The 21,805-nt window shown below is 46.4% G+C and overlaps 2 protein-coding genes across 2 annotated transcripts in view; one reads left to right on the top strand and one right to left on the bottom strand.

Annotated features, from left to right (window-relative positions):
- The window catches only part of LOC119172824 (uncharacterized), a 203,846-nt gene that overhangs the window by 17,136 nt on the left and 164,905 nt on the right, over positions 1–21,805 (top strand). The gene's annotated exons all lie outside the window — the stretch shown is intronic.
- The window catches only part of LOC142786787 (corticotropin-releasing factor-binding protein-like), an 81,744-nt gene that overhangs the window by 6,750 nt on the left and 53,189 nt on the right, over positions 1–21,805 (bottom strand). The window contains exons 4-6 of the mRNA XM_075884435.1: positions 20,899–21,109; positions 16,043–16,230; positions 10,942–11,050 (exon numbers count right to left, since the gene is read on the bottom strand). Of these exons, the coding sequence (XP_075740550.1) occupies positions 10,942–11,050; positions 16,043–16,230; positions 20,899–21,109 (508 nt within the window). The remainder of the gene's footprint in view (positions 1–10,941; positions 11,051–16,042; positions 16,231–20,898; positions 21,110–21,805) is intronic.

The raw sequence follows: 21,805 nt of genomic DNA, 5'->3' as shown, positions 1-21,805 counted from the left end.
AATGTTCGTGAAGCGTCACTTCTGGTATAGCAGTGCTGGATAGCGGGGGGGGGGGGGGGGTGTATCAAGTTTTATAAACGGATGCATACATCTATGGCTTAGCCGTCCCGTCGAGTAAACGTCAATCGTAGCTAAGTGCCTTGCGCTGAGGTTCATTGATATAGCAGTTTCATGGGCAATCATCCTCGCAAGCACAATCGCCTCATGTAAGCTTGTTGCTTCCGACGTTGCTTATTCTCACGTTCCTGTTGCCATCGTTGCGCAAGTGCAAATAACTGCTTATATAAACATCTGCAGGTATTCACCACACACACACACACACACACACACACACACACACACACATATATATATATATATATATATATATATATATATATATATATATATATATATATATATATCTGTGTATATATATATATATATATATATATATATATCCAGTAGATCCTCCGTGAGCGGTCACAACGTGGTCTATTTCGACGTTTCGGCCTAGAGTCTAGCCTTCATCAGGATGAAGGCCAGACTCTAGGCCGAAACGTCGAAATAAACCACGTTGTCACCGCTCACGGAGTATCTACTGGACTATATGCAACGCTACGGCCACTCAACCACCATGCCTGCCTATATATATATATATATATATATATATATATATATATATATTGTTACGCCTGAAGTAGGGGTACGGGGGTTTATTGAACGGAAGCTGGGATGGCGAGGCCGCACCGGATAAAACTGCCGAGAGATCTTCTTCTTCCCAAGTCCACACTTCTATTCCCTCTTATCAATCCGGCACATACACGTCGTAATATTTCCCCCTTCGCAGACGAAGCGCACCGCGCGTTTCATGCATCGTCCCGCAGTCTAAAAGCTTTGAGGCGAGCCACATGGGTAACCTCGGTCTTGGTTGATCGTCTCCCACTAGCTGTCAGTCGTGCTATTTTATAATCTACTGCACTGAGGCGCTCAAGGACAACGAATGGGCCAGTGTAGTGGGCGAGAAGTTTTGTGGACAAGCCACGCTTGCGGATAGGCTTCCACACCATTACAAGGTCTCCCGGTTCATATGTGACGTGGCGGTGCTTGCTGTCGTAGCGGAGCTTTGAGCGGTCTTGCGATGCTATAGTACGCAGGCGGGCAAGACGCCGAGTTTCTTCTGCAAGGCATAGTGTTTCAGCTAATGAAGGATCGTCATTGTCATAAAACGAAAAGATAGTGTCCAGGGTATAACGAGGGGGTCGAACGTAAAGAAGGAAGAAAGGGCTGTGGCCGGTGGTTTCGTGTTGGGCAGTGTTGAAGGCATACGTGATGAACGGTAAGACGTCGTCCCAGTTCTTGTGATTGGACGCCACGTACATTGAAAGCATATTCACCAGTGTCCGGTTCGTTCGTTCAGTAAGGCCATTCGTCTGTGGATGGTAAGGTGTCGAATGACGAAGTTCCGAGCCACACATACGGAGCAGTTCCTCAACAACGTCTGCCGTAAACTGACGGCCGCGGTCGCTTATTATGACGCGAGGAGGTCCGTGGCGCAGTATGATAGAGTGCAGGAGAAAGGAGGATACTTCGCCAGCAGTCGCAGATGGCAGGGCGGCCGTTTCGCAGTAGCGGGTCAGGTAATCGGCGCACACTACAATCCAACGGTTGCCTTTTGCCGAGCGTGGAAAAGGGCCCACGAGGTCAATGCCAACTTGCTCAAAGGGAGTGCTGGGAGGCGTCACAGGCTGTAGAAGTCCAGCCGGAGCAGTCGTGACTGATTTGTGCGTCTGGCATTGAGTGCAACTGGCCACGTACTGCTCAACTGACTGGCGCATGCGTGGCCAGTAAAATCGCTCCTGTGTACGAAGGAGTGTTCGCGTCATTCCCAGGTGACCCGAAGTTGCGTCGTCGTGCATGGCGCGCAGAATGGAGGAACGGAGTGTGTGCGGCACCACCAGCAAGAAGCGGGAACCCGTGGCCGAGAAGGTCCTCTTGTAAAGTAATCCTTCACGAACGCAAAAGCGTCCGGCCAAAGTGGACGCTCGTGCTTCAGCAAATAATGGCTCCAAGCTGACATCCTTCCGCTGTTCATTTTCAAAGGTGGTCTTGTCCGGGAATACTGGAGTCACTGACGCAATTAGGTGATCGAAATTGTCGGCATCGCAAAGTGTTGTAGTAAGCGGCATCCGCGAAAGGCAGTCAGCGTCAGCGTGCTTCCTGCCACTCTTGTATGACACCGTGAAGTCATACTCTTGCAAGCGGAGGGCCCAGCGTGCCAGGCGGCCAGATGGGTCTCGGAGGCTTACAAGCCAGCACAAGGAATGATGGTCTGTGACCACTTGGAAGGGACGACCGTACAGGTATGAACGGAATCGCTGTACAGCGAAGACGAGTGCCAAACATTCTTGCTCAGTCACTGTGTAATTCCGTTCTGGTTTACTTAAAGTTCTGCTGGCATACGCAATGACATGTTCCTTTCCACTGTGTCGTTGTACTAGAACTGCACCTATGCCAATGCCACTGGCGTCAGTATGAACTTCGGTCGGCGCCGAAGGGTCGAAGTGTCGGAGAATGGGCTGCGATGTGAGTAAGAACTTGAGTTGGTTGAAAGACGTCTCACAGTCATGTGTCCATTCAAAGCTAGTACCTTGACGTAGCAGACTGGTCAAGGGGAAGGCAACGTCGGCGAATGCGGGAATAAATCGGCGAAAGTACGAGCACAGGCCTAGGAAGCTGCGAAGCTCTTTCGTTGAGCGAGGTGGTTTGCACGCTTTCACAGCTGCTGTCTTGCTCGGGTCAGGCCTGATCCCATCTTTGTTCACAAGGTGCCCAAGTACTAAGGTTTGTCGCTCGCCGAAATGACACTTCTTCGAATTAAGAACAAGGCCAGCGTTTCTAATGCATTCCAGAACAATGTCCACGCGTTCGTTGTGCTCACGAAATGTGCGCCCAAAGATCACGATGTCATCTAGGTAGCACATACAGACGTTCCATTTTAGGCCACGCAGAATGGTATCCATGAACCTTTCGAATGTGGCAGGAGCATTACATAATCCAAACGGCATCACGTTAAATTCATAAAGTCCGTCTGGAGTTATGAAAGCAGTCTTTTCCTTGTCCGCTGGATGCATGGGAATCTGCCAGTAGCCTGAACGTAAATCGATAGACGAGAAGTATGACGCCGAATGGAGACAGTCCAAGGCGTCATCAATTCGTGGAAGAGGATAAACATCTTTCTTCGTGATGGAGTTCAAACGGCGATAGTCGACACAAAATCTCCAGGTACCGTCTTTCTTTTTCACAAGGATCACAGGAGCTGCCCAAGGGCTCGATGATTCTTGAATGATGCCCTTTTGGAGCATTTCACGCACTTGATTGTCTATTATCTTGCGCTCGGACGGCGATACTCGGTACGGTTTTTGTCGGATTGGCTGTGCTGTTTGTGTATTTATCCTATGGCGTATACGAAATGGAGGAATGGAAGGCGTATGGTCACTCTGGGAGAAATCAAAAACTTGCAAGTACTTTAACAAAACGTCCACAAGCATTCTGCGCTTGTCGGCAGTCAGCGCCTTATCAACCATAGGTAAAACTTTCGAACTGTCTGAGCAGGCGGTCACTTGTTCATCCCGTCGAACGTCACTGAGGACAGCTACTGTTGTTGGCGAGTATTCTTTAAACGACGCTAGCTTAAGTCCTCCTGGTAGCAGCACCGGTTCGTTTGAATAATTCGTTGTCCAAAGGTCTGAACGACCTTCACTCACTGAAACTATGCTGTGGGGTACCAACGTGTTCTTCTTTATACAACTTAGATGGAAAGGCTCCACTAGCGCATCGAAACTGGTCTTATTGTCGTTAATATGCGAAGAAGCTACTGGAACGCGCACAGCACAGAAGGCCGGGATAACGGTATCTTCATAGACTCGGAGCGCACCGCTTTCCGTACCCGAATTCTCGATAAGTCCATGAGGAACAGCGTCACTTATGATAACTTCGCCATTTCGACAGTCTACAGTGGCTCCGCACATTCGCAAGAAATCTATGCCTAGAATGATGTCATGAGTGCTCCGCGGAAGAACCGTGAATTCTGTCACAAACACTTGATCACTCAGTAACACTGCCGCGGTACAAACACCAATCGGACACAACGAGTTGCCGCCCACGCCACAGAACGTTATCGCTTTCTCCAACAAAAAGGTCACCTTTCTTCCCAAACGAGCTTTGAACGCAGCACTCATGATCGACACGGCGGCTCCAGTGTCCACCAAAGCCATCGTATGTACACCATCAACAAAAACTTGCACTTTGTTTTTAAACATAAGCACCGGTGGAGGTATCTCTTCTTGCAGCGAATCACCAGCGACCTCACCCCCAGCGGCCGCGCTGCCTAGTTTTCCGGAGGCGGCGAAGGGTAGCGGCGCCTAGGAGACGGCGACCGATTGGAGCGAGGGGCTGGCGGGGGTGTCAGACTGCGGTCAGAGGCTGGAGAACGGTTTCGCAGCGGCCTTGGTGTCTCGTAAGATGCGCTTCCAGGGAACGTTGGTGCTTGTGCAAAGTCGGACAGGTGGGATCTCGGTGGCCAGTCGTACCTCGGCGGCTGCCGGTAGTTACAGTACCTGGCAATGTGGCCTTCGACGCCACAGTTGTAGCAGATGGGTAGGGGTCGCTCGCCGAACCACTGCTGAGAGCGCTGGGCTGTGTAGGGTCGCCTAACCGAACGGGGTGGAGCAGATTGCTGAACGGGAGCTGCGCGCCTCTGTGGGGCGGGGCCGGGACGAAGACGTTGGTCATACCGCTGGTCAGACGCGAATGAGTCTCGGCGTGGCCACGAAGCCCTAGCTTCGCGAACGTCTGTCACACATACTGATGGTGGCAGAGGAGCGAACGGGGCCGGGTAGTAGGATGAACAGGTAGGCGTATGGCGGATGGTGTCGTGGAACAGTGTGTCTTGTCGCTGTAGTTCTTCCCGCACTATTGTCCGGATAGTAGCGGCAAGGTCGGCGGGCGGGCTCACGTCGACGCTGGCGACCGTTGTTACATTTGCCAGCCTACCAAATTTCGGGGCAATACGACGGGTCTTTAGCTTCTCAAAAGTACGGCAGTGACGTTGGACGGCGGAGACGGAAGTGAGGTCTTCCCTGCCTATCAAAAAGTTGTAGACGTCCTCTGCTATACCCTTCAGAAGGTGGCCGACCATGTCCTCTTCAGTCATGTACGGGTCTATGATCTTGCAGAGCATCAGGACCTCCTCTATGTAGGTGGTACACGTTTCTCCAGGAGTCTGAGCTCTTTGAGCCAACGTGCGCTCCGCGCTCTTCTTTTTTGAATCAGAGTCGCCGAAGCATTTCTTGAGCTCTTCAGTGAAACGATCCCACGTTGTTAAGGAATCTTCGTGGTTTTCGTACCACATCAGAGCTGTTTCCGTGAGAAACAGCGCGACATTTCCCAGTTGGTCGGTGGCATCCCAGCAGTTGTACCGGCTCACCCTTTTGTACTGTGTCAGCCACGCATCCACATCTTCTCCTGCTCTTCCCGCGAACGGGCGGGGTTCCATATAGTGATATCGAGGTGCAGCTGGCACTGACCTTTGTGTGGTTGAGAAGGCGTGACCTTCGCTCTCGGCCATGGCAGTTGGTGTCGGTGGCAGACCGGCAATACGACGGCTCCGGCGAAGTTCGAACAGCTGTGGCTCCGTGGTTCGTCGACGTATACTGTACCCAGCACCTTCCACCACTCTGTTACGCCTGAAGTAGGGGTACGGGGGTTTATTGAACGGAAGCTGGGATGGCGAGGCCGCACCGGATAAAACTGCCGAGAGATCTTCTTCTTCCCAAGTCCACACTTCTATTCCCTCTTATCAATCCGGCACATACACGTCGTAATAATATATATATATATATATATATATATATATATATATATATATATATATATATATATATATATATATATATATATATATATATATCGTAGTATGAATAGGATAGGGTGCAATTAGCAGTGCCTGCAAAAGACGAGGAAGAGGACCGTGGTTCGTGCTAGTGATAGCTCCGATTCGGATCTCTGAGTGCTTGACCTGTGTTCGTTTTCATAACAAACGCGTCGTGGACTCAACGCTCAACGCGTACTACCAATATATATATATATGCATATATATATATATATATATATATATATATATATATATATATATATATATATATATATATATATATATATATATATTTATCGTGATTTCATAACATGTGGCTCAATAAAAAATCCCCGCTTGCTTCGCATAAAATCGATTGCCTAGGTACGGGGGATCTGCTGAATTTTCGTGGTATTCGTGAGGTTTTCTTCGTTGCTGCTTTTCATAAAAAGCCACCGTGAGGAATTATCATCGAATGGATCTTCAAAGGCATGGCAGTAGAGTGTAATTTGAAAGAAATGGGCTTCTGAGGCGTTATTTCCTATAGCTGCATATTTTATCAAGTTCACATTATGTCCTTGTTTAGCCAACCACTCATACTGCCCGGGTAATCCACCCATGAAGCGCCCTTCTATATATAGCGAGGGTCTCGTTCATGCAGACTTGGTGCCTTCATGTAGTATACGAGGGATTGTTGGTTAGCTGCCCAGTTGTAATCAGCTCACGTGTTACGTGGCGCCAAATAGGCAGATAAATAGTGTTCCGCATTCGCCGCAACTGTCATTGGCGGCGCTGGCTGATGCTTTCACGTTTGGTGCACATATATACTCCGTAGAGGAGACCGGGGGATAGCCGCCGTGGTAGCTCAATTGGTAGAGCATCGGACGCATTATTCGAAGGTCGCAGATTCGGTCCCTACCCACACCAGGTTATCTTTCCGCCCACTTTTCTTTCTTAACATTTAGATTACGGTTGCTTCAAATAACATCCCTTATACTTTCCTTGGTATGATTGCTCGAAATCGCAAGTGGGAAGTGTGCAGTTGAGGTGTTCACCAGAAAGCCAATGACCACTTATGGCATATCAATCAAGGGGCAATTGATGTCATGCAGCTAAAGTCACAGGTTTTTGGGAGTCATAATCAACTGAAACCAGTCTTGGATCCCACACGTAAACTACGGGAAAAAGCGGCTGACCGCCATTTGTCACTTGCTCAGGTTCCTTGCCGGAAAAAACTTGGGAAGCGTCTGTCAACTCTATGTTACAGCTGTAAAAGGTAATATTTATTGCATTCCTGTGGTACATCCTACCTGTAATATCTGGCCCATGAAAAACAAACCTGCACACACTCCAAAACATTTAAGCACAGGTTCTTAGAGTATGCCTTGGTTTACCCCGCTGTGCATCAATAGCTAAAACCATTGTCGTTGCACAGGACAACCCAATCATGACGAATATAACCCCTGAAACGATGCTTACGTACCTCAGGCAACCTTCTCACCAAGTGGTGAGCCGCGCTACCGAGAGGCCCCGCACGAAATTTAGTGCGATTGTCTGTGTGCATCGTGCAACGTTTTACGCCTGTGGAAAAATTGTTGTATCCTCCGTGGTGCCTGGTCCTTCCGCAAGTACGTCTTACGATTCCAGGAATACAGAAAAAATCAAATTTGCCTATGTCAGCCCTAAAACAATTGAGCCTGCACTTCTTGTGCAAAATGTCTAACAACCACGTGCATATATGCACCGATGGTTCACCCACAGCGTCTTCTTCTGGTGGTGTGGTGGTGATACCAGCTAGAGAAATCGCCCTGCGAATCAAATTGTCACATGTCACTACGTCTATACAGCAGCAGAACTTGCGGCTCTGCGTGGCACCCTAGTACATAACATCCCAGAAAATAAAAAAATGGGCCGTGTTTCCCGACTCGAAACCGGCCTTACCAGCCATGCAGTCATTTCTTCGACGAAGTTTCCACCAGCAGTTAACGTACGAGGCTGTCAAGCTCCTTCACCATGTCCCAGAAACAGCTAGCCACGAGGTCAATTTTCAGTGCCTACCTGGTCATTGTGGGATCAGTGGCAGTGATTCCGCAGACAACGCGGCTCGCACATCCCACCAAGAAGAGCACCCCCTTCCGACTCCTTTGTGAAGGACAGACGCTGCAAAGCAACTTCATTACCTGGCTCGTAGTCTGTGTCTGCCGGAGTGGAACACCCCAAGCATATGACATACGAGGCTCCACCAAATAAACGCTCGACTGGAACTTCTACCTCCATCTGGAATTCATCGACGTGACGCTTCGCTTTTTCGTCGGCTTTGATAGGGGGTTGCCATTACTAAAGCCTATACAACTCTCATTGGATTGACCGACAGTGCGGAATGCGACGTATGCGGCACCGAAGAAGACATCGATCATCTGCTATCCCAATTCGCTCGATTTGCCTCTGAGAGACACAACTTTTATCATCCATTGGGACTATTGCATGATTGGCCACTCTCTGTGCAGATTCTGCTCGAGCACGGTCCTCGTCCTTCGTCAGCTCAAAAAACAGTCGAAGCCATCTTGCTCTTTCTGAGGACTACAGGGCTATGTGAACGCCTTTAACTTTTGTGTAATGCCACCACTGCATACGCGTCAGCCCATTGACTGACAATTTTTTTGTCTCTTTCTCTTCTCCTTCCTCTTTCTTTCTCATATTTATACTCTCCCTTCCTATTCCCACTGCGTAGGATAGCAAACTAGGCATGTGTCTGCTTAACCTCCCTGCCTTCTCTATTGTTGTTCTTGTTCTTCTAATTTCTTTTAAATCTCCTTAATATATGTGGTCTAAGAAAGAAAACCAATCTATTAAATGGGAACTTCCCTCTTTCACGCTCACACACACGGAGACACAAATACACACACATGTTTTCCTTCCACGATGATACTTCGACTTATAGAGACCACCTATACTGGCGTGCCTCACAAAAAAAAATGCTTAATTACTAACGCGTCTCTGCAGCTTACCCGAACTAAGCTTATTTATTGATATAAGCGAGAAAATAATACGCATGCATTTATTTAGCAACGTCATAAAATAATTCCATATACGAAGCCGCGGGCCACCAATGAAAGGCCTGCATCCGCAAGTTTGACTTTTTTTCTGCAGGATGTTTCATAATTATGTCGATATCACATTTAGATCGGCAATTTATAATTGCCCACATTAAGCCCTGTACATTGGTCATTATGTAAAGAATTGCTGAAGTTGGTGATGCACAATAAATGTAAAGGATTTTACATTATCTGAGGAAGAGGCGCATCTTTGATAAGAGAAAAAAATGAAGGCTCTAACGGTGATCGTACGAGATAAATTTAGAAGGTCACGTGTCTTCATGTCAATACAATGTCGATAGCTGTAAACATATCTATCCGTGAATTACGCTGGCGAACAGCTTTTGTTGGTCAGGTTGGGTACAGGTGTTCCTTCTGCGTTCGTCAGACTCAATTTACCAGCCTCATGATCTCAAACTAAGCCTAATTGGCGATATCAACTTTCGTCTGCTCCTGGAAAAGTTTTCACGACTGTCTACTTCACGCGCCTCTGTGGCCAACGCTTACGAGAAGACACCAGGACCGTTGCTTAATCGAACATTTATTGACGACACTCCTGCGGCCAATCCCACGAACGTGCAAGGGAGCGGCTATAAGATTTTGGATTGCAGACGGGCGAGTAAGTAAGAAGCTTCAAAGCGCAAAGTAGAAGCGTCTACTTAAATGCCCCAAAGACCATCATTACAAGTTTGCGTGACGCCTAAGGGTCCATTAGGCCAGCTCTCTTGACGTCAGCTCATGCTTAATGAAATCTACCGCGTCAATCAATCCAGCAATGCCAACGGGCTCGAGGAAGCGTGTCCTGGTGTTGCAACTACGCCTTGCATTAACTGAACCGCAGCGCTGGGCTGGAGGCCTAGCGTGCGTATCGTTCAGGTATTACCCACCTTGAGATGGACACTTCTCCGAAGTCCTCGACCGAAGGTCTTTAATGAGTAGAGTGCCTCCGGAATACGAATATCAGTACATTTAGGGCACTAATTTACGTCTAGAGTTGGAGTACCGACTAACGGCGTAATCCCTGTAGAACGGCAGAAACCAATTTGGGTAATGGGCATTGCTTGAATTAAGCACTGCCAACATGTCTGCTGTGAATCTGGCTCCGCTGCCACTGCAGTGTGGGTTGCGTGACCTTGCCCGACTTGCAGCGTCACGTTCAGTTTGTTTCTCCGAGATAAAGTGAAGTGGAAAGCAAGAATGGCACGGAAACATTTGCGCCATGACACCACAATGTCGAAACCATGTTTAGCTCGGTCAAGTAAGGCGCAAGCTGGCATGATTTGTCTTGACAGTCATAGAAACTTTGGTATGCCCTCTGTAATTGATTTTCAAATCTAGTGTCTGTTTACCCGTTGATAATTACAATTAATTTGTGATATGCCTTGCGGGACACCACGGCACCTTCTAAGCGGCTCTGCTGTTCCGTAAAATCAACGAGGTAGCTTTGCACGGGCGACATGTTGCTACGTTCTGGAACACCACTACAGCGATGCACTTTAAAAAAAATTACTCTAGTAAAGCTTCAACTCCATTCATAACAGCATCTTGCCATTTTATGTTACTGAATCAATTCGGCCTGGTGAAAAAGAAAAGGGGGTTTTATATTTTAATATTAGTGTTATGCGTGCGCCCTGGTCACTCCCTCAACTTTAAGGTGTGTTAAATGATCATATCATAGCAAATCGCCATCAGGATTAAGAGCATGTTACAAAAACCCCCATGGCCGAAATGTCAATAGGCATAACTTCATTTCGCGGTGTCTCTAACCACATTAGAGTGACTTTGAAAAGTTACCTTTCCTTAAATGACCAACTAATCGATCAATAGCTTGTTCAATCGATCAACCAATGAATGAATGAGTCAGTCAATGAGTAAATAAATAAATCAGACAATATGTCTGCAAACAACGTACGCACACAGACACTTCGACGACATATCGCCAAGATAACTCACTTGGAAGCGAGTCAAGGCCGCATACATCTTGTATGACCATCATGCCATCCATGCCCAGGCCAGTACCACCCATGAATTCGGCGTAATCTCGCACGCCGCGTTTCCTGCACTGTGTAGAGATGAACGCAAACTAAACACATCGTGGAAATACTCACATATGCTGCATTCCTAAGAGGCGGAACCACACACAAATGACGACACCGAAACAAAGAATAAAAACCTTTAGCGTTGTCTTTGTATGGATGTGGCCAGAAATGCGATATTTAACTTTTTATACGTGATTTATGGAGAACTGTTTGTGAGTGAATTCAAAATATACATAATTTCTAGGCATTCAATGTTCTACTTGAACAAAAATAATGCCTGAATACACTTAGTTACGTCTTCTGAAAGAATTACTTTAAATAAATGTATAAATATCTGTATATACTGATCTCATTTATGTCCAGTTCTTGTACAATTTGATTCAAAGCTCAAGCTAAAAAGATATAGTGAAATTTCGTCTTGCGAGATAATCATTTCGAGCAAAGCAAAAGTATACTTTTTATGTGCCTCACGAAAAGTGACGTGCACTACGACTCATGCAACATGGTTTGCCATCGGGGGACTTGTCATGTGCAAAAGTAGACTGCAATATAGAGCCATTTGAATTTACGTTTATTACACCGGATGTTGATTCAGAGGAAGCTCAATGCATCTTCCTCGTTCAGGGATATAAATATACATGTCCACACAATCAGCAAAAACGAGCTGTGCAAAAAAAAAAAATCACGGTACATCTCAAATAGATTCCAGATAATCACTGTGATTTTTCTTCGTAAGCGACGTCCTATATAGCGCCACCTAACCGAGAATACCTTCGCATACGACAGTTCACTGCTCTCACTGGAACTAATGATTGGCCTGCTCAGTTAATGAAGAGACTTTAGTTTGGAGGCATCAGTTCATTTAGGAGCGCGCCGTTGTGAAATGTGAAAAGCTGTGCCTTATTTGTCCACACAATAAATTTAATTTACGAAACCTGAAGCAGGCGGCCTACTGGAAAGCGATGGAAAATTCTTGGCAATCCAAAATCATGCTTTATGCAAAGCGCGCACCTCCTCGTGCATCCCCGAAGAATACGTTCATTGTGCGTTTCCATCATTACACCGGCGTTGTACTACCGATGATCGGTTTGTATCCCCCCTCCTGTATTAACGACCTTTTAATGAGCTAAGTCATTAAGCCAGGGTATTGCCACACGGTGAACGTGGGGATGACAGGCTGGGATTTCCTGTCGCATGAATCTTCAATGCGTACACTTTTTAAGCGCTACGTGAGCCTGTAATCCCTTGTGTGTCTCCATCCTTTTACATAACAGCATCGGGTAATGAAGCAACTTGCGGTACTCTATAGAATCGATTACGTGAGCTTCAATGACACACGTACACACATTCACCGCGTACACACACGCTCTCAACCTCGACAATCTTCTAGAAGCTCTCAAATGTACCAATTGTTAGCTGTTTAGGGCTATGAGAAGGTGCCCGGAAGATATTTTTGCTGTAAAAGTGAACACTGAAGGTGTTCACCAAAACAGATCACCAGGCACTTTTTCGGCTCTGCTGAGCTCTATTTTCAACGGGCGCACTCTTTTCATGATAGTGCCAATTATGTATGTTGAGCTGCTCGGTAATATGAGAGCACACATAGGGAACTTTTACCAATGCGCTTCCAGTGTGCATGAGGAGTCATGAATTTTGCATTTCAAGTATTACAGTGTACACTTTACTAGCACGTTTTCAGTACTCTGCGGCCATTTCGCAATTTAGCATGCCATCTCCAGTAGCGCTGTTACTGGTGTTACGTGCCGCATGGTAATTAAAAAAATATATGCAACTACGCAGGATAGATGTTCTAAATGTGTAGTAAATGGCTTGTGACTCGTACATATAGTTTGCAAAGATTTTCAGTGCATTCGTTAGTGCGTTTGTTTTAATTACTTCATGTTTTTCATAATGGCGATTCATAAAAAAAAATGATGCGGTACAGCAACAGACTGCTCTTTCTTTATTTTTTGTCACTTATGTTGTACTTGCGGAACATGACATAGAAAAACATTGTGCTAGAATCAGTGATTAATTAAAAAGGAGAGTGTAAGTTTCAGGGCTTGTTTTCTTCGTTAGAAAAAATACTAATGAGTACTTAGAGACAAAAGTGTCACGGAAGGTTTAGGGGATGAGCAATTGTAATGTAAATGGGAACAAAGGAAAGTGGGGCTCAGTCGTAGAGCACCGCACCTTGGTGGTAGAGCATCGGGCGCGTTATTGGAAGGTCGCAGGTTTGGATTCCACCAGTGGCTAGTTGCCTTTTCGTCCACTTTTCTTTCTTCACCTTTACATTTACATTGCAGTTACTCCTAATAACATCCCCGTACTTTCCGTAGCAATATTGTCTGTTAGTTTTGATCGATTATATAGTAATTTATAAGCCAAAGAAAATAATATATCTATGTACACACGCTCGAAATCAAGTAGTGAACGTAACAGAATTCACAATTACCGACTGCATAAACTGAAATATTGTCACTTATGCCTTATTCAGGAGCTCTTGAAAAAATTATTGCCGAAAGAAATTTACACGAGATTGGGCGATGATTGCCAATACTAATTACCTATTTCAAAGCACCATTTTCACGCTGCGAACGCACAAACTCCACTTTCACAACAACAAAAATCTGGTGTTTGGGTTACGTCGTATCTACAGTGGCTCTGCGTGCACGGATCAGTGCCACTTGCCGGCACCAATTAGCGGGCACACAGGCCAGGAAGCACAGCGGACCCCGAATCGAAGATCCGATCGAAGGGTTAACGCAATTTTCCTCGAACTCCCCAATCTGATCACTCCGAAACACCGAAGAATGCAGAGGCCGCTTTCACAGGCACCATCGTCGCGTGGATGAGGTTCTACAGACGCGGTCAGAAATGACGCGAAAGAAAAGATTGCGCATAGAAGAGGGCCACCTGTTTCCAGGTGGCGCGACTAACAGGTGCGGGTAAACAGTGATTGGTTGTGCCCAGGCAGGGGATCGAGAAAATAAAGCGGGGGCTAACGGAGGTAAGCACGGAGGTAAAGCGGGGGCTCACGGAGATAAGGAGCCGCCTTCTGAGCGAATCCCCCTATATACAACCATTATTTCTCCTTGGTTTCTATGGGATGTCGGCGCCAGATCTGGGAATGCCAAAGCCGCCGACACGCGCCAATTGGCTGAAAGGGCGTCTGAGCGGGCGTCATTCGTAACTTATTGAGAACATTCACTGGAGCGAAGATTGCTGCCACAGTATATAGGAAAAAGAGTGCCGTTTTGGTTTCCCTTTATTTTTCTGCTTTCTCTTACCCTGTGCTCTTCTTTCGACGTTGGATTTCTGGGTATTCCTAATCTTACCACGACATGTGCGCCTTGCTGTGGACCATGCCTTCAGTTTTATTATGACATGCAGGGAAAGTTTTGAAGCTAACTTTTCCTAAACTACAAACACATAAAACGAAAAGCATTGTTCTCAGCATTCTTAAAACAAAAAACATTTATTGTACCCAACAATGTTCAGTTGTTTTTTTTTTGTAATTTCGAGTACGGAAAACCTAACAAGCTTAGCGAATACCTGGTGCTTCAGAAACAACCTCAGAGCCTCTTTGAATGTAGCCACTAGATAGTTACTAGAGGCAATAAACGGATAGTAAACACTTGGTAACCGTCCAGAAGTGGTAGCAACCTGTTAGCTTTGCGTAACTAACTTTTTATTAGGTTCATGTGAGAGTGCGCAGTGTTATTTCTCCAGGGTACATGTTTACAGACACATTCTTCGAAGTTATGCGAGTTGTTGGATATGCTTTCCGATCTCAATTACATATCGCATACTGGGAGGAATGTTGCCAGAGTAGGCTTCTTAGAATAAGAACACTTGTTTTGATTCTATTTGTTGAGTGGAAGAGCAAAGAGTTCATGGAATCTCAAGAATTGATGTGAAAGCTCAATGACCACTTAATTAAGAGGTGTCCACAGCCCTCGATATTTAGTGAATAACTTTTTTAAACCAAAGCAAAGTGTGGAAAACGAAAACACGAAATCTCAGCTGCTTAGGTAAACGCCTCACCTATACCGAAAACAAAAATACTATTCATGTCCACGGGAAAGTGCTTCAACAGCGAGGAAAACTAAAGAAAAAAGAAAAGCAACATAAGAAGTCCAAAAATACAATTTTTGCAGGTTGAAATTTTTTTTAGCACTGCGCAACCACCCAAATAAAAAGAAAGTAATACTTCAACCTTCTCCAATTACTACTGACGGGCTTGAGCTCTTGCTTCGGCGTGAAATATTGAAAAATCATTATTCTATTTCACATCATTATTGTATTTTGAGAATTCCTTGAAAGTAGTTTACGAAAATATCGTGTGAGAATATTATTCTATCTGTTTAAACTTCATAAAAATCTTTTTCTGACTGCCATTTCAAGTTGAAGTTGAAGTTTACTTCCCCACAGTGTTACACCATACAATGTGTGGTGTGGAGTGCGGGAAAAAAGCTGCGATAAAAAACTCAGTTTGACTGGCCCCACATCCCATCAATACAAGGCAGAAAAAAGTTTTATTATGTGCTCTCCATTTCATTAATTCCAAAAACAACTGTGCAGATGAAGCTATAGTTAGCGGTTTTATGTTAACACATAAGGGCCGTCTGCCAGTGAGGACAGTAACAAATGCCTATACGAGATTCAAGTTCAGAGTGACCGTACTGGCTCGTGAGCTAGCCTCGGTATCAAAGCGGTTGTGGTGCTGGGATACTGTCCACCAAGTCGTGGGATCAATCCCAGCCGTAATGGTCTAACTTTAATGGAGGCTAAGTGCTACGATGCTGTGTGCACTTCTCGGAGGTCATGGAACGTTAAAGGTCATCAGTTTATTCAAATTTTCAAAGTCTTCAAAAATGCTTTCCCAACTATTCTGGTTTAGCACATAAAACCCCACACCATCATAGCATTATTATTATTATTATTATTATTATTATTATTATTATTATTATTATTATTATTATTATTATTATTATTATTAGCTCAAGCTTTACCTTTGTGATGAGCCCTGTCTCGAACTCGACGTTTCCGGTTCCGTGGAGCGACTGCGAGCCAATGCTGGTGGCGAGGATACGAAAGTTCATGGGGTAGATGAATGCGGCACTGCAGTTCAGTCGTCGGCCGTAGTTGCGTAGCGTGTAAATGGGGCTGTCTGACAGCGGAAGCAGCATTACGTTACAGGCTGCAAAGAGTTTAAAAAAATGCGCAGCAGACGTGAGAGAATGGACACGAACTCTGGGTCAAGTTGGGCGAGCTAGATGCTCGCAATCACTACATAGAGAAAAGCATGCAAACGGCTCGTTCAGATGAATACGTTCTTGTTCTTTCAGCGTGGCAGGCTCGACTATCAATACCTCACTTTCATTTACGCGAAAGGGTTTCATGCCGGGGTCCACCAAAACTCCGCTTGAGTATTTACGTCACAGATATGAAAATCACAGAAAAAAATGGCCCCGAATCGGCATGTTAATCAGCAAATGTCGTCAAAAGACCATAGTGTTGCGTGTGGAGAGAGTGAACAAAAGATTTATTTGATACTTTGTGAAAGAAAATCGGTCAATGGTATCCTGGAGGCACTGCGTTAGAGTGCCTCGAGTGCAGAGCGGAGGCGAACGAGCGCATCGGGTCACGTCACACGTGAGACATGAGCGCCACTTGGCAGTTTCTTGGAAAACAAAGTGCGTGGCTCTGAGACGGGTGTGCGGCCCATCTCAGAGGTAATGCGACTGGTAGGTGCCACCACCGTCTTGTCTTAGCAAAGAGTTGCAAACACTCACCTTTTCGTGGCAGCGTTGCATGGTCATCGCAGCGTGATTAATGCTACGGTTTTTAAAACTACTTATGTATGCCTTTTCTAGTAAACGACGCACATGCATAATATATACGTGTTGTTATGGCGCCCCATACATGTGCAATGATAGTTTTTAATTGACAATTGCACAAGTATGAACGCTAAATCTTCGGCAACATTGGTGGGCGCTGCGGATGGGTTCAGCCGTTTCAAGTACATGGTGCCGTTAACAGTGGACAGACAGACAGACAGACAGACAGAAAGACAGACAGACAGACAGACAGACAGACAGACAGACAGACAGACAGACAGACAGACAGACAGACAGACAGACAGACAGACAGACAGACAGGCAGGCAGGCAGGCAGACAGGCAGGCAGGCAGGCAGGCAGGCAGGCAGAAAGGCTGGCAGGCAGAAAGGCTGGCAGGCAGGCAGGCAGGCAGGCAGGCAGGCCAAAATGGTTGCGTCGAAGATCCCCAAGCAAGACTATCGTATTTAAAAACGAGAGTACGTGGTGCGAACCCCTCGCCCACGAAGGCTACGTTGTCGAGATTGTTAACGAGAAGCTATTTATATTTCATATACACCATACCATCTGGTGGTCCTCAAAACTCCACAACCCTAGCGCGCTTTCTTCGTCAATAACGAGATGGCGTGAAGGACTCGCGTTGGGCGCACTATAAAGGTCGTCGCCTCTCGCTTTGCGATGAGTGCGCACCTCCGTGGAGCATGGTCCCCCCTGATTGATGTGTGCGCTAATCGACCTGCTATTTGGTAGAAAACAGAGGCCACTGCACTCGCTGCCATGGCCGCGTTTACAAAAAGAGCACTGTGCTCACACACAAAGGAGAAAGAATTGTGACTGTTTGCGCTTGTTCCGTGCATACTTATGCGTTCGTTTCGTGCGTCTTTCTTTCTGTTTGAACAACGCGCTTTAAGTGTGGAGCTGTAACAGTTTTATTCCACGCTCATCTTGTGTGTGGTCATTTCGTTGCGTGCTCAGAGCACACGTGAGGCACCTTACTCGCGCCCCTGCCCTTCACTCTCAGAAGACCGACCTCATGCCTCATTTTGCCAGACAGTCTTGTCATATCGCACACGCATTCCTACGGGATATACAACTCCATCCCGAATTTCAACTCCCCATGGAGTATGACTGATGCACATGTTGAACTCACGGTTCCAGGCATAGGGTCAAAAGCCCGGCCCTCGTCTCCAGCGCTAAAGCATCTTTTTCTTCTCTTGTTATATGAGAAGTACAGTGAGCACACTCATCTATATACTGACGCTTCAACTAAAATGGATGGGTCTGCAGGGTCGGTGATCTTTCCTGCAACAGGGGCAACGGTGAAGTTTCGGTTATCCCACCAGACATCATCGACAGCTGCGGAACTTGCTGCTCTACGTAGCGCAGTTAAAGTCATTAAACACCAAGAAGATAAGAAATAGAGCGTGTTCACAGACTCTAAGGCAGCACTACAGTGTTTGATATTCGCCTTACGCCGGGGACAACTAGTGCTGGAAATTAGAGAGCTGCTTCACCACCTCTTCGACGAAGGACACAGAATTACGTTTCAGTGGCTTTCAAGTCACTGCGGCATATTGGGCAACGAACATGCCGATGCAGCTGCTCGATCAGCACACGAATACGGTGAAGAAGAATCTATACCATTTTCAAGGACTGATGCTGCAATGACAATCCGAAAAATCGCTAATGCAGAATTAAAATCCCTGTGGAATGCCGAGTGCTTACGGCACACGCGACTGCAAAGACTGGACACGTTTCGCCGACTCCGGCCTCCGTCTGGACTCTCTCGACCCGAGACAACGGTGCTTTGCCGACTATGGCATGGTGTCACCTTCCCCAAAGCTTTCGCCATCCGAATCGGCATGGAAGACAGTGCTGCTTGCGGCCATTGTGGCAGCGATGAAACTATAGAGCACTTTCTCTGTCACTGCCCTCGTTACAGCGTGCAAAGACGGTAACTAGCTGCTGCGTTAGCTCGCCTTGGCGACAGACCGTTGTCTGAACAATCAGTGCTTGAAAGGTGACATGATTTGTGTGCTCACAGAAAATCAGTGAAGGCCTTACTGAACTTTTTGCGTGGCAGTGGCCTATTGTATAGACTATAGCACCCCAACCCCCCCCCTCTCTTTTTTTAGCGCGCGTCTATTTCCCTCTTGACTTTCTTTCCCATCTTTCTTCTCCATTTCCCCTTCCCCTAGTGCAGGGTAGCAAACCGGATGCTCCATTTTCTGGTTAACCTCCCTGCCTTTCCCTCATTTTATTCTCTCTCTCTCTCGTTGCGTGCTTTCTGCTTGAGCAACACGCTGTAAGTTCTCAGCTGTTTGCCATTTTTTTCTGTGACCTCAAAATCAATGGTTGTAGCGTTCATTTCTTCCCCCTTGTGTCGAAACAACGCACAATAAACGCTTGACGTCGGTAAAAACACGTTTCAATTTCGTGTTATAACAATTCCTAAAATGAAGAGTCTGACATGTTTTTTTTTACTTTTATTATAACTACTGTGGCCACGAATCACAAAGTATATATTTAAATGTAGCTGAGTATAAAGGGACTCCTGGTGTTTGGGAAGAGCCAAAGTAGGAAACAGTGACAGATGCTCGTGCTCTTTTTTGCTTTCCCCCTTGTGCGCACTTTTAGGGGTGAAGCTCCTTAAGCTGCACCCGTTCGTCCCTCATCGTAGTCCTAGTGCGTAACCAGTTTTACGCTTTGACCTGCAAGGTGGTGCCGGTGGGATATTTCTCCTGGGCGTTGTTGAACAATAAAAAATTCGCAGCGTGCGCGTTCACTAAAAGACGAATTCTCCACTCTCTCATTCCCAATTAGCAGCCATTGGCATGTACATTGAGCCCTATCTTACAAGAAAGGATTGCTAGGTTATACTCGCTGGGCGTAACGTCCTTGGTTTTAGAAAGGTTTAGCGAGCGTTGGGCCGCAGTGCCAGGAATACAGTGAACTAGTATATACCATGAACTCGAGATGGTTAAAGGTGGGAAGTATAGACACGAAGCGCAAGCCGTAAGAAAGTGTGCGTGTGCCACCTCTCGTTTAGGCCTTGGAATGTCCGTTGGATGGCGGTGCTTCTATATGCGAAATATATGATGAAAACATGCGAGATGGTGGTACTTGGAGTTTTGACTAGATCGACGAACGGACACACAGACAGATGCATGGACGGATGCATGGATGGCTGCATGGATGGATGTACGCATGAGCGGACGCAGGTGCAGATGCATGGACGAACGCAGGGACGGATGCACGGATGGATGTGCGGACGCACGAACAGCCACACGCACGGACGGGCGGATGGACGCCTATATGATGAAAAGATGTGCAATGGTGGTACTTGGAGTGTTGACTAGATAGACGAACGGACACACACAGAGATGCATGGACGGACGCATGGATGCCTGCACGAACGAATGGACGCATGAATGGGCGCAGGGATGGACGCACGGATGGACGTGCGGACACAGGAACAGACGCACGCATGGACGGGCGGATGGACGCATGGACGGTCACACAAACGCATGCATTGACGGACGGAAGCAAGAACGAATGGACGGATGGATGCTTCGCCCCACTCTCCATCATTCACCCCGTGGATAGGTGGCCATTTTTTTTTTCAATCGTAGCAACACCTCATGTTCTGTTGTCTTTTATTCAACTTACGAACTCTATTGTAAATCGTAACTTCAGTACACATAAGCACCAGAATCAGGCAGCCATTGTTTAAAGAGGGCTCACCGATATTAAGACATGAACTTTGTCCATTTAATTTTCCGTCCTTATGCGTTATAGAGAACGAAAAGTATAACTTTATGGGATTGTTTTGGTTTTCTTGCAAAAGTGAAACTTGAGAGTACAGAGCGAAGGTTCAAATTGACATACTTATGGTACCGTTGCGCACTAAATGCGTAGTTTGTATCCATCTTGTACTATAAGTAGAACATTCTGTGACACTTTTGCGATACTACGTTTCACCATCTTCATTAGTACATTTTCTCCGCATAGATGTACTCGAGCCACTCACGCTTTGGGTTTTTCCTAAACGATACGAGGACGGAGAAGTAGTTCCCACGTGTGGGCACCCTGAAGAGCACTATTCCGACGTTCTGCGACGTGACGAACGGCTTCCAGGGCTTGATGGGTCCGCAGAACTCCGAGAACCGCTGGTCCATCGACTTCGGGTGGTCTTCCTGGCTCGGAAAATACTCGCCGTTGTTCTCCCAGCCATCAAACACCTGCGGGGGCCAGATAGCACAGATGTCGCTTAGTGAGCCATGCGAAATCATCCTCCCCTGGTGTTTTTTTCCTAGTGGCTAGCCTCTGCAGCCGTCGTGTGCAATATAAAGTTAGTTCTTGAACGTTTTTTTTTTTTCACGTTAAAAGCGTACTATGCTGTCATTTGGTGCAACATAGAGCTCGTATTTGCTCGTTTTTTTTTTACGTTACGAGATACGAATGAAGCCTATTTTCATTTCATCCAGTCACTACACATTTGTGCCACTACCACTTTTGTCTTTTTACAGATTTGGCTGCCAAGTGAGAAGGGCTTGGCTGAGTGTGTGAAGCAACGACTACTCTATGCAGGCGAATGTCTTAACCATTAACTTGCAGAACACGACTGACATTTCTCTCCGCTCTTGCCCACCCCTGCTCTTCACAGGCGTAAAAATGCTAACGGCTATCTCCCTCCTTATTTTTTTTTTTGGGGGGGGGGGTCTCTTTTTTATCAACGAGGATGTTCTTAGTTGACCCTTTCATGTCCGGCGTCGTCGTAGATCGTAAACAGTTGTGTGCCATAGAAAAAGGCTAAATCTATTCCGGATATGCACTGTGTGCTATATAAAGTGGGTAAATCTATTACGGATATGTACCACTCCAGACTACGCCCTCTTTTCATTACTTCCATGACTCCCCTCAACGCCCTATAACAC

Source organism: Rhipicephalus microplus, unplaced genomic scaffold (genome assembly GCF_043290135.1).
Source record: "Rhipicephalus microplus isolate Deutch F79 unplaced genomic scaffold, USDA_Rmic scaffold_32, whole genome shotgun sequence".
Lineage (NCBI taxonomy): Eukaryota > Metazoa > Arthropoda > Arachnida > Ixodida > Ixodidae > Rhipicephalus > Rhipicephalus microplus.
The sequence above is the reverse complement of the archived record's forward strand: the minus strand, read 5'-3'. Positions and strand labels throughout refer to the sequence as shown.